Genomic DNA, 13,285 nt, shown 5'->3' on the forward strand with positions numbered 1-13,285 from the left:
TTCCGAGAGGGCTCGTGGTGAACAAAGACGGCAGAACACTGCTCAGTTGCGTCGGGTTCGCTCTATCGCACGCAGCATCATACAAACAAAATACACACTCTCGCACTCTCTCTCTCTCACGCACGCACACAAGCGCAAAGCGCAAAACGGCTCATGCTCCTTTCAGAGCATTTGTTCGATCGATTGTGTACTACACAACGCGCACGCACACCACATCCAACATCATCATCATCATCATTGTAGAAGCAGCAGCAGCAGCATCATCACCACCATCTCCCGACAAAAATACAAGGCATGCTTGATAGATTGATCAAAATAACACGGCAAAAAGGCACACTTACACTCCAAAGAAGTTTTGTTTTGCCATTTAGAGCGAGGGACTTACGTCTTCATACACCTATGCCGGATCCTACTCTCCACAGGGTCATCAAATTCAGGGTGAAGGTAAAACCTCCTCTTGTTTGTACTATTTTGGATTATAGATATCCACACGATTAGATAAATGCATCGATAGCGCTCGTTGGTTGTGTGTGTGCGTGACACGGACGGTAACACGCTCTTCTGCTGCAGCGCAGTTTAGAGAGCACACAGAACCACACAACTGTCGATGTGGTGGTAGAAGCCTACGCGGATCGGAAAGATGTGCATTAGAACACACGGCGCGCCTGCAATGCCCGCAGCATAACCGCGATGTTATTATGCAGATGAGCTGCTGCTCCCCTGCCTACACGCGCGGCGCACACTTTCGCCCTTCCCACACAAACACACATACACGCCCATTCTTGCGAGGGGTCGACCGGACAACAAACACACCACGCACCAAACAGCGCTTATAAAACACGGGGAAAATAAAACATGCACAATCGATTTACGAAGCCAGCGCTCTTGCTCTTGCGCATACAAACAAAAACCTTCCGCACACCACCAAACACACACACACATAAACACAAGCACACACAGAGCCTCCCTTTTGTGGATGGCCACGAAAAAGACACGAGCAATTCTCAATTGCAATTTTGGGAAAACAACTTCACCGCCATCATTTCAACATGAATTATCCTTCCGCCGTGGTGCGCGAACTGTATTTACCACCCAACGAAGCACACTTTTCTCTGTCACAAAAGCACTTGTTTTCATTGCCTTTACCTTGCTTTTAAACCATTCCACTGGAACCGCACCGGAATCGAACGACCGACGACACAACCGCACGCGTTGAAGGTTCGTTCTTTTTTGCAGGCGTGTGTGTGCGTGCCTGCCTGAACGGTACGAGGTGCGCTAGCGTGTGGTAGGCGATACACTCACGGTGCTGGCTGTGTCGGTTCCGTGCGGGCAGCTGGCAACGTTTGATTAGCGTGTGAAAACTAAGCGAAATTGACAATTTTTGTTGGTATTATGAAATTATTTTAAATATAAATTTTTTTAAACCTCATTTTTCAAATTAATTAAGCTACATTTGTTTCTGTCCTCAATTTAAATGGTAAATTTGTGTTGCTTCAAGCTCGTACGTGTATCACCGACCAAACGTTTGCATGCGCTTCGTGCAGCTTCGGCTTTCAACACTGTCAAACGTTTGACGTTTCGTCTCCCGGTGAAAATGCTACGCTAATCAAACGATATGAAAAATTTAAAACCAGCATGACGACGGGTGGTTGCAGCATTGATCTTTTTTCGTTTGTTATTACATAGTCATCGTTTAATGATTTGGAAATATTTTTAACGACCACTTAGCCTCTAAGCACATAATAAATTGATTTTTAACGAGATATTAAATAAAACATATCCAATTTAAAAGTAATTATTTTAACAATTTGCACTTAACAGGGTATCTGTTTACTACGAAATAAAAGAATAAGCAATAAAAGAAAGATATAGTCCTTGATACTTCTCCCTTTGTCTTTTCACGCAAAAATGTTTTAAAATCAAAGGTCTATGGACTGACAACGGTTTCAGAAGTGTATTTACGTACTGCAAGCAGTGCTGCAAGATGCCATGAGCATCACGAGATGTTCACCAACGAAAATAATGAACATAGCCGTGGTAGCTTGATGCTCATTGCTGATATTCAATGAAAGTGCGTCATGACATGCCGAATACGACATGCGTGTGCTTGAATCAAACACGATACTCTGATTGACAAGCTGATCTTAATGTCGGCGCAAACACAAACATGATGTTTTTTTCTGGCTGTAAGCAGTACTGCCAATTGCCATTGTTTCAGTCGCCGACACTCATGACTGAAACGTAGCTCAAATCAGCTTACGTATACAACTGACTTGATCAGAGGTAAGACTCAAACAGTTGGTAGTACAATCACATGCTTAGTGACATTTTGCTTAACACCCAACTCTTGGTCGCTCATTTGGTCATGACATTTTCTGTCGGTGATAATCACGATATTTTTGGAATATACTTGGCGTGTATTCAGCAACAAAATTAGCATGCTTTCTCGCTCTGTCTGGTTTGATGGCCTGTCGGGTCAAACAGAGCGAGAAAATATGCTCATTTTGTTTCTTGGCATATCTCCCATGACTACCGGGATGCTCACCGACTGAAAATGTTGCGACCAAATGACTGTCCAAGAGTTGGGTGCAAAAATGTTATCAAGCATGTGATGGTCGCACCAACTGTTTGAATCTCATCACAGTAGAGTTCGTGACGCTGACATGATTTTGTTTCATTCGGAATTTGTCATGACTGTGTCAGTGACATTTTACAAAATTGATCACAGTAAAAAAAAGTCATGACAAAGTCACTGACCAAGCATTGATTACTAAAATGTTACCAAGCATGTATTGGTCACATCGATCGTTTTGAGTATCACCACTGGTCATCACAATTGAGTGCGTGATGCTGACACGAATGTTGTTTCTGTCAGATTTTTTTATGATATTGACAGTAACATTTTGCAGCAATGACTGCAAGTATAAACACTCACATTAGATCATCACGATTAATGCCTCAGTAATACCACAAATATTTGTGTTTCTCAATTTCCCTTAAGCAATTATGAACAATAACGATTTATTTACTTATCCTCGCTTATTAACCTAACGTTCGTAGTATTTTATACCAGCATTTATTGAAATGTATCTTACAATTTTATCTCTCTGGAATTCATTTTGTCTCTCTCGCTTGCAACTCCCTCCACACGAGAATGGCTTCGCTACACCGCTTTACCTTTAAGTTAAACTTTCATTTCATTCATAAAACTACAACAACAAAACATACCTCCTTGTAACACATTTAAAAAAAACTAATCGTTAAGCAACAAATGTTGATCCTGGATGGAGACTGGCTCTACAAACCACCTTCCCCAAACCGTATACTGTACTGTGTGGCACACGGAATTCTTCCTTTCTCTCCCTCCTTTAAGTAAACAATGCCCCTTCAACGATAAGCAGCGCCCTAAACACGTAGCCCTTCCTTCCGCTTCTCCGATTTGTCACGTTCACGCGATTCCCGATCCTCGCGCCGATCGCGCAAATTCGATGCCGAGCTGCCACGGACCAGGCCCAAATTTAGCGGTGGCAAAGCGGTGCGCAGATTCATCAGCCGCTTGCTGCGCTCCACATTGCGCGACCGGCCACCACCCTTGGCCAGCGAGCTGCTGCTAAACGTAAGCGAACCGCTGCCATCGTCCGACCGGCCCATCTCCACCGCATCAGCGCTGCGACTGTTCGCCCGATCGATGCCGGACACGAACAGGTCCGACTTGCCGTAGTACCGCGGCATCGACAGATCGTCCGTCTGCGACTGTCGATTGATGCCGGCCGTCTGGATCGAGTACAGGCTGACCGACTCCCGGTACTTCTCGATCACCGGCGTCTCGAGGTAGTTCTTCGGCAGGTTCGAGTACGAGATGGCCGGCACCTCCGGGGTCATGCTGATGGAGTTGTACGTGCTACCACCGGCACCACCACTAGCACCACCACCACTACCGACACCTCCGGCACCGCCAGCACCTCCCCCGCCGGACGATATCGTGAAGATGTCGTTTTCGCTGGCCGGACGGATCGAAAAGTAGGGCAGGTCGGCCTGCAGATGGCTGATCGTTTTGTTGCTCGGTATCGATTTCGACAGGCTAAGCTCGGAGAAGTTGCGGGGCGGTCGCAGGACAACTTCCGAATCGTGCCATCCCTCGTCCGAACCGTCGTCCTCCTCGACGATGGCCGGTATAACGACGATCCGGCTGTCCCGTTCGTCGAGCGAGCTGCCGCTGCTACCTATAAAAAATGCAGCGAAGAGGAAGGTTAAACAAGAGTGTGTCCGGGCAAAGAATATATTTCAAAAATTGGTAAGCATTTTTTTTTTTGTACAACAATCTTGACTGGCGTGGTGAGGTTGCTCTGTTTATGCGTGTGTGTGTATACGGGTATATGTTGTGATTGATGAGTAAATAAGGTTCAGTAAGCAAACATAATAAAGCGAAGATACAAGCGTGCAGCGTAGGTATATAGCTAAAGCATGTTTAACATTTACAAGTTTATAAAAAAAAATAGGCAAATAATAGTACAAGTAAGCAGCTTCACGAAAAAATAACATCAAAAATTCAAATATTACTAAATAATAGCAAGCAAAAGAGAAGAACATAGCAACAACATACAATCAGAGTAAAATAACAATTTGCAAATACAGAACAAGGTAAAACTATGCATATGAGCCATATTGTCATATGCCTAATAATTATAATGTCCTGATAGCCTTAGACTTAGAAATTTAGTACAAACTTTAAATAATAGTAGATAGCACCAAAAAAAGATTTACTATTTTTTTTTGCTTTTTAGTACAAACAAGAAGTTAACAATGAAAATCTTATCGAATTAATAAATCAATAAAAAAAATCAAACGGCATTTCATCTTATTTTTTATCACTTTAAAACGACAAGCTCGCTTGTTCTAGCGAGTTAAATTACACAGCAAGCTCACCTTATTTTTTCATCCATTTAATCTTAAATTACTTGAATTTTAAATCAGTAAATTAAACAACAATTAATTACCAAACAAAAATATAGTAATAGCCCACCAGTTGGTTTAAATTTGATTTTTAAAGGCAAATAATGGGAGGGTTTCGAAATATTCTAGACAAGGTACTCAAATGTTTTACTTTGATGTTGGTCGACATTGGCAAAACAAATCAAAATGAACATCCCTTATATTAATTTTGAGGCTTAGGCTCTAGAACAAAGCGGGAAAATGTTGATTTGTTTCGAGCCAACATTATTTTTTCCCCCCAAAATCAAACCTTAACAATTAGAACACTAAGGTTTGCTCATAGTAACTTTCCCTCACTGTACATAAGTTTTTAGAACAAGGTTTAGAACATTACAACAAGAGTAGATTTTGTGCCAAACGGATCTTAACGACTTCTAATCTTACTAAAGGCAGTCTATAAGATAAACACACATAAGCAGGAAATCTTTGATGCTACTTCTATTCATTACCAATTTCTAACGGTCTACTACCAATATCCGATGGTGCATATTAGTACACATACACACCCCCGTGCTGAGTTAGTTCAATGGGAGCAACTAGTTTGAGAAGGAAGAAAGGAACAAATTTAGCACAGCAAAACCCAAAGCCAATTGCAACTACTTTGCCGGATCTTTGTTGAAGGCGCCGGGTAACACTTACCTGCCCCCGCAGCGAGTCCTTCCATTTTCCGCAGCATTTTTTTAGCCGATTTTCCTCAATATAAACCCAACATACCGCCCTAGTAATTGGTAAGTAACATTCCTGCAGCCCGTAGTTAATGCTTGATTCTGTCCGGACCGAGCCAAGTTGGTTAGTACACACTTATCGAGGTTAGAGAGGATTCAGTGAGAAGTAGTACAAGTAGATGTGTTGTGTTTTCGCCCGAGAGTTTAACGGTTTACGCCAATCGTGCTTGAAAGCTTTCGTTCTGGTTTACTCCTTCATGCACCACACCTTCCCGAGAAGACCATAAGGATTATTTTTTGGCGTGTTGTCTTTGGTTTTTTTCAGCTACAGTTTAATTCTAGTTGTTCGTTAGTTAGTATGCATGCGATTAGATATTACTTATACACTAAAGGTGACCCTCGTCACAGGTGATCGTCTCTCTCTATCTATCTTTGTCTCTCTCAGACACACGTTTCTTCCCCAAAACTGTAAAGAACTGCACCGAACATCTGTATGCGACCACCACACTACCCAAGTCAACTACTTTTGACTAGCCATTCAAACTCTTCTTGTTAAACTTTCTGCCCTCTGACCCTGATGTGTGTGATGAGAGGAAACTTTTGTGTCCCGTGCTTTTTGTTCCCCGTCACCCCGGTTCTGTACGGTTCTCGGTGGTTTCTGTGTTCCTGTGGGCGATTTCGGTACCGATCACAGTGTGTCGTCTGTGAGCGTGTTTGTGAGTAGCCTTTTGTACAAATATGTCGTCATATTTTTTTTTGTACGTTGATTTTGGTTTGCTGCATATGGCCGTTCTTTATGCTCTCCCCCACACCGAAGTGTATGTTTCTTTGTTTGTTTGTGTACGTATGTGTGTGTAGTGTGTTATATTTCAGGTGATCCCGGTCAAAATCCCGGTGAATGAGAGACGGTGGGGTGGGCAAGTTATGGTGGTTTCGACATAAAGGCCAAACTTCTAGTTACCTTCGAGCCGCTGGAGAAGCTTATCGGAGCTGAGCTCCCGACCTTCGGTACCGTCCTGGTGCAGTGCCGGCGCGGCCGACTGTTCGCTCTCGCCGGCGGTACGGTTGCCCGCGGTGGACGCCCCCACCGGCGTCACCTCGATCGGTGAACCGGAATCGGAAATGGCAAACTTCACCGACGCCGGTGAGGTCGCTTTGGACGTCGGCTGCTTCGGCGGTGCGCTGGATTGGAAAATTTGCGAATTAGCAAAGATGGCCATCACTTCCGGTGCCAGCATTGGAACGTTGGTTTGAATTTCACGCCGCAGGTCGTCCTCGTGTATTTTTGAGCTGTAGGTAGAGAAGGGGGAAACACAAAACGGGAAGCAGTTTGAGAGAAAGAAAGTATTTTTTTTTGTAAAACTATAGCATTCATCATTGATATTTGTCGATAAAGAGTGTACATTATAACCATTTTTAATTTAAGAAATGTAAAATAGTTCGATAAACTATTAAATAAATAAACTGAACAAAAATAAAATAAAATGTTAATCCCATATTCTACACAAATTAGATGTTCCACAGCTAAAGATGTATGCTCTGAATGAGAAGGAATCATTCAGGGAAGTTAAACACGATTAGTTGTATGGTTCTTCAGACTCTTTGGGTGATTCAGAATGATTACAAAAGCAATAATTTGCCAATGACCAGCAACTTGTTTGAGATTTACGTTAAATTAAATTTGTTTTACATAACACCCGAATATACGCTATGAAGTGATTCAAACATCTAAGTATTCAACAAACTTATGAAGTAAATACAGTCATTAAAATAAATTAATAATTTTGCGATTTAAATAACTATATTCAAGAATTATTCGAGGAATCGAAAATGGTTTGTTAATTGTACAAAAAATATAAATATCATTTCAAAACGACACCATTGCACAGTGGGCAGTTTGGAACAATTGTCGGGAAAAAACTGTGGGGTACGGGTATTTATTGAATGAAATATTAAATTGTTTTAATTCGTGGTTATTGTTAAAAATCGACACATTTGATTGGTATTATTGTTCTTTCGATAGATGGTGCTGCTGCTATTAATGTTTAAATATTTTACATGATCGAGTTCTCAAAAAATAATGCAATTTGAGTATTCTTTCCTTTCAAAAAAGCAATATATCATAGCTTTCGTGGTCGCGCTCGGTTGCAGCTAGTTTTGTTTTGCCAAATAACAGGTAATGGTATAGATTACAGTTTAAAAACATAAAAACTTGGGATCTCATGAGTTTTTTTTTGTCACAGGTCTGAATATTTAAAAATGAGTCACTGTTTTTTATAAGATGTTTTTGTTCAGAAATTAGAGATAACTTTAGAGATGTTTAGAGAGATATTGTTTCCACAACACCCAAGAAACCTTTTAAAGAATTGCTTTGGGAATAATGGTTTAGTTTGTTAAGCTGATAAAAATAAAAATAATCAAAAATCGCAAAAAATGTATTTTTTTAATGATGTCAAATTTTGATGATTTTTAACTTCTTAACTATTTATTAGAAATTTGCAAAACAATGGAAATCCATTGTCCATCCATCTCAGTTGAATATCGTTGATATTGGAAGAAAAAAATTACCTTGACAAAAAGATGATTTTTATTGTGAAAGTTACATCCCGACAAATGCCCACTGTGCATTGATAATGTTCACTAATTCTCAAATTTGACTTTATTTAGCTTTGACTTTAGTCATAATTTGTATCATATAATTACATAATAACACAATTCTTTAAATAATGTAACAATTCTATTAAATTTGCAAGTAAATAATACCAATTTCAACAGGAACGAACCAGCAAGCCAGATTAATTTAACAAGTTGAAAGTACTTTATCAAAATAATTATCCCCCACACATCAAGAAATTTTCAAACATGACTCTTAAAACAATCTAAAGCATCGTCGATTGTTTGTTGACTCTTTAATTTAGATATTCGTGACACTTTCATTCCATAATTTGAACGACTCCTAGCTTCGGATTGAACCACAGCTTAAAGCAAACTGATCGACGTCTTAAACTAAACGTATCAACTCATTAATACGTTGTTCTATCATCTTAGTATCTCTTCAAAACTATACACCCACTCCCACCCGAACTCGTGTACGCCCCCCACCCTCGAAGTGTATCTCGCCTATACCTTACCTCATCGACATGTTGCGAGGAATGCTTAAGCCGGACGAAACGCCCGGCTGCCGGCAGATTGGTGTATTGTTGTTTTCGCCCGAGTCGCCCGCCGGGCTGCCGTAGTACCCGTTTTTGTTCTTGTTCTTGGCTGCATGCTCATCCTCGTCCGGATCGTAGTTAACTGTCGTAGGGTTGGAAAGAAAAAGCGAAAAATGAAACAGTCATGTGCACAATAGGCATTTAGTACCGATAGCTTAAAGTTGCTTTCTCAGCTTTCCCCGGGTAGTGCTTGCTTGCTAGTGGCTAGTGCTACTGCACGGTGACAGTTTGATAAATATTGTCCTTTTCGATGGTGTAGCAAGGGGATAGAGTGACTTTATGCTCTAAATATTTGGCCTTCCCCTTCATACCCGGCTTTGTGAGCTGCTGGTCATTATTCTTACTTAATTACGTGATACGAATGTAATTACGGTTTCTTAACCGCTTGCCAAACTATAAAACGGACGCGGGTTAAGTCGAGCATTCGGTAAGAACAGAGTACATCTTCTGGGCTCAATCTTCTGTGTCCAGTGCAGGGTTCTGAAGTAGCAAAAAAAACGCGCTCACACACATTCACCCGTTTTCTCTCTACATTACGCTTCGTGGCATGAAAGTACGACATCGACCAGTTCGATACGTTCGACCTCCTTTCTGCAGGAATGGTTCCTTTTTCTGCAGTGGTTTCTGTTCAATTTTTCGATAGAAGCTTGCATTTTTCTTACATACAAGTGTGTATGTGTCTGTGAGTGTGTATGTGTGTGTCGATTCTGGTCCTAATTGAAAGCCACCGCAGCGAAATAATTATCTCCGCTTTCACTCCTTCGGGGACATTTTCGGCCATTTCACTTTAGACTCCGGTGCCCGGGGCCGCCACACTCTTCTGCGTGGTCTCTCAGAAGGAAAAGCTAGCGAAGAAAAACGGTTTCTACCAGGCACAGTGCTGGTTTCTTAACCGCCGGCCACCACCAACTTGGCTAATGTCTCCATTTATTTGGCCGTAACTAAAATAAAGGCTAAAAGAAGGAGCTCCTTTTCTTCTTTGTTTCTCTCTCTCTCACACACTCTCTCTCTATTTCTCTCTCTGTCTCGTTATCTCTCTTGTGTTTGGTACGAATACTTTCCTTCCTCCCGCCGTGAAGGGTTCATAATTTAGCCAGCCCGGCGAATTAAAGCCATCGCCCAGGAGACCACAACGAAAGGATAGAAATCAATTTTCCACCCAATAGAAAATTCCTCCCCTCCCACTACGGATGGCAACCGGGTCCGGATTTTGGGAAGAAAATCAATCGCCTCGGTTGGCTTAAGGGAGAATTTATACTGTTTTGCTGTACGCGATGTGATTGAATGTGTTGTTGAGAGTAAATTAAAATATTTTTTTTTATTTATTTCTATATGCGCAACGAATAAATTGCTATCACATTATATTCTTTCTTGTCGAATCAATTCAACTTTTTCTTTAAATTGAATCATCACATAAAATAAATTAATTTTTAATTCAACAACTTTTCTTTCAATTTATCAGTTTTATGATTTACCTAGGATAGGTATGGTATATCCATAAGAAATTATACAGGTTAAATATATTATTCCTTTACATAGTACTTTAAACCATCAGAATTGATATTCTACAGTGCTAACTATACTTATAGGCGTACTAGTTGTTTTTAGAACAAAAAATAATGAAAGTGTATTAATGGTTAAAACAACATCAGAGACCTTTCTTTGTTTTTTAGAACACACGTGGCGTGTTCTTAGAGTCATGTAATGAACCATAATGATGTAACTACAAATATTCGACGGTGCAAATAATAATTTAACATACAGGCACCTTGCAGGATACTAGGATACCTAGAGCTACTCTTCGGAGCCAATGACGCCCTATTACAAATGGCCAACGTTTACAACTCGTTAGGAAACAGTGCAGATTTTTGTACTAGCTTAAGTAGTTTTATTTTATTTTTATAATCATAAGGATGTTATGTAGGCTTAATATATCTGAATGGAATTATTCAATAAATTATAAAATAATAATAATAATAATAATAATAATAATAATAATAATAATAATAATAATAATAATAATAATAATAATAATAATAATAATAATAATAATAATAATAATAATAATAATAATAATAATAATAATAATAATAATAATAATAATAATAATAATAATAATAATAATAATAATAATAATAAGAATAATAATAATAATAATAATAATAATAATAATAATAATAATAATAATAATAATAATAATAATAATAATAATAATAATAATAATACTAATAATAATAATAATAATAATTCTCTCTAAAAAATGCAAAAACATTAAAAAAAGTACTGTGTTACGTTCGCAATTATTAAATTCGTAACGGACGTGTCAAATTGTAAATTCGCGTGGTGCGCGATCACCTTAATCTAGAAACCGGGAACGCTACGTGTAAAAGCGGAATAAAAATGCGTCACATACACTAACATGCGGCACTCACGCGTACGTACACTTATGTACTATTATCCTCGGAAAGGATACACTAACACCCTAAAAATTGTATGGGCTTCCGGGGGTATAAAAGGGACCGAACTTTTAATAAACAAACCATTCGGATTTTGCAACTCTTAGAAACCTCGTCTTTTTTAATTTTGCATATTCGGATCAAGAAAGAAATCTCTCATCCCTCTTCACCCCCTTCTGCGGCATAGGCTCCTCAAATTACTTGAGAGAGCAACTAGCGGGAAGGTTTACTATTGGTGTCGAACGGTTGAGAAGATCGCTGTTACCCGAGCGGGTTTGATTTACAAGGCCGCATCCTTCGCGTGGCCCACAGATCCGTTCGCCGTCGTAACATTTGGTGGCTCCAGAGAGGAATCTTCCTCACATTTGTATGGTAGAGAGATTTGCCCGTGGTATGAAAGCTTCCGCAAATTCTCTAGCCTTCTATATTCTCACCGAAGAGAAATTGCTTCGCTCCTAGACGAACCTATCCTCGCTCCAGAGGAAGCACTCACACTAGGAGGAAGACAGCATCGCTTCCGATAGGATTGCATCCGCTCTCCACCTACGCTTTTGCACTCACGTATAGGCTCCACTAACACGTGTACAGCTCCAGCGAGCTGCGTATGCGATAGCGTGAGAGAGCACTAAGCAAGAGCTCCAAGGGAGAGCCCTTGCGCACCGTTGAACCAGTGCGACATCGCACACCCACACCAGATAAAAATCTGTGCACTATACACGCACACGAATTCATCGGCACATTAGCTACGTCATGACTACGAAAAGAAACCTTACTCCGTTCGTCGATAACGACAATGGTAGCTGCCGCTTATGCAGCCGGATTGATGATCCCAATATGGTCCAATGCGACGAATGCGATCGCTGGTTCCATATGGCATGCGCCAAACTGAGCCGGCTGCCTAAAGCGGACGAACCATTCTTGTGTATTAAATGCACAAAAGATTATGCAAAGATTAAGGCTCCAGCGCCGACCGGCTCAGACCAAAACACGGCAATTGCAGCCCTAATCGAAGCGCTTAAAGGTAGCAGCTTAGATACAAACACATATCTCAAACGCTTGACCTTTGATCAGCTACCTGATTTCGATGGCAAGGCCAAAGAATGGTTGAAATTCAAGCGTGCGTATGAGGAAACGACTAAGCAGGCTAAATATACAAATGTTGAAAACATGACCCGGTTTCAACACGCCCTTAAGGGAGAGGCGTATAAATGCGTGCACCGTCTATTTCTCGAGCCAGATAACGTGCCGGAAATAATTACGAAGCTCGAAGAGCAATTCGGCAGAGCAGAACTCGTGTACGACGAGCTGCTTAAAGACGTGCAAAACATACGTGTTGAAAATCAGCACAAAATACCTGATTTGTCCGACGCGATTCAGGACATGATCACTAACATAAAGGCAATAAATATGCCTATGTATTTACAAGACCATCGCCTCGTAAATGAGTTGGCTTGTAAACTGCCTACTGATAGGCATCTAAAATGGATCGAATATAAATCCACCAATATCAAACCGGGTGTTCTTCCATCGCTGGAAGATTTTGGCAAATGGTTGCTGCCTCAAGCAAAGGTACTTAAAGAATTGCCAAAACGGCCAGAAAGGCCAAAACACTCGATGAACGTTCACCAGTCTTCAGCGCCCAACACAAAAAGACCGTTCAATCACAACCACTTTGGTAACGCACAAAACAATTCACCGGCCACTAACACATACGCAAGAAATGCAATAGATTACACCGCACAGAATCGCACAGCCGCACGAGAACGCGGCCTACATCCATGCGAAGAAACGCATCACCGTTTGCACTTCACAGCCAATGCGGAGGAGAATTGTCATCAAGAACAAAAAATACTTTACCAAATTGTTCCGGTCGTGTTACGCAACGAAGATAAAACGCTGAAAACATTTGCATTGTTAGATTCAGGGTCATCATTTACGTTGATCGAGGAAGAAACAGCTA

General features: G+C 40.7%; 2 protein-coding genes across 16 annotated transcripts in view; both read right to left on the reverse strand.

Moving 5' to 3' along the window:
* Positions 1–1,262, reverse strand: part of LOC1275507 (semaphorin-1A) — a 218,980-nt gene extending 217,718 nt beyond the window's left edge. For 4 of the 13 annotated variants that reach the window (XM_061662586.1, XM_061662588.1, XM_061662575.1 and 1 more), the window contains exon 1: positions 1,147–1,262. The gene's annotated coding sequence lies outside the window, so the exon portion shown is untranslated. Of the gene's footprint in view, positions 1–385; positions 624–1,146 lie in introns of those variants that run through there. The other 9 variants (XM_061662587.1, XM_061662580.1, XM_061662578.1 and 6 more) reach the window with 6 other exon arrangements.
* A 1,758-nt stretch (positions 1,263–3,020) lies between these two features.
* The window catches only part of LOC3291773 (uncharacterized), a 53,415-nt gene continuing 43,150 nt past the window's right edge, over positions 3,021–13,285 (reverse strand). For all 3 annotated transcript variants that reach the window (XM_061662591.1, XM_061662589.1, XM_061662590.1), the window contains 3 exons: positions 8,789–8,951; positions 6,619–6,947; positions 3,021–4,223 (listed from right to left, as the gene is read on the reverse strand). In XM_061662591.1, coding sequence (XP_061518575.1) covers positions 3,406–4,223; positions 6,619–6,947; positions 8,789–8,951 — 1,310 coding nt within the window. In that variant the 3' untranslated portion in view covers positions 3,021–3,405. The remainder of the gene's footprint in view (positions 4,224–6,618; positions 6,948–8,788; positions 8,952–13,285) is intronic.

The sequence above is a fragment of the Anopheles gambiae genome, chromosome 3, assembly GCF_943734735.2.
Source record: "Anopheles gambiae chromosome 3, idAnoGambNW_F1_1, whole genome shotgun sequence".
Taxonomy (NCBI): domain Eukaryota; kingdom Metazoa; phylum Arthropoda; class Insecta; order Diptera; family Culicidae; genus Anopheles; species Anopheles gambiae.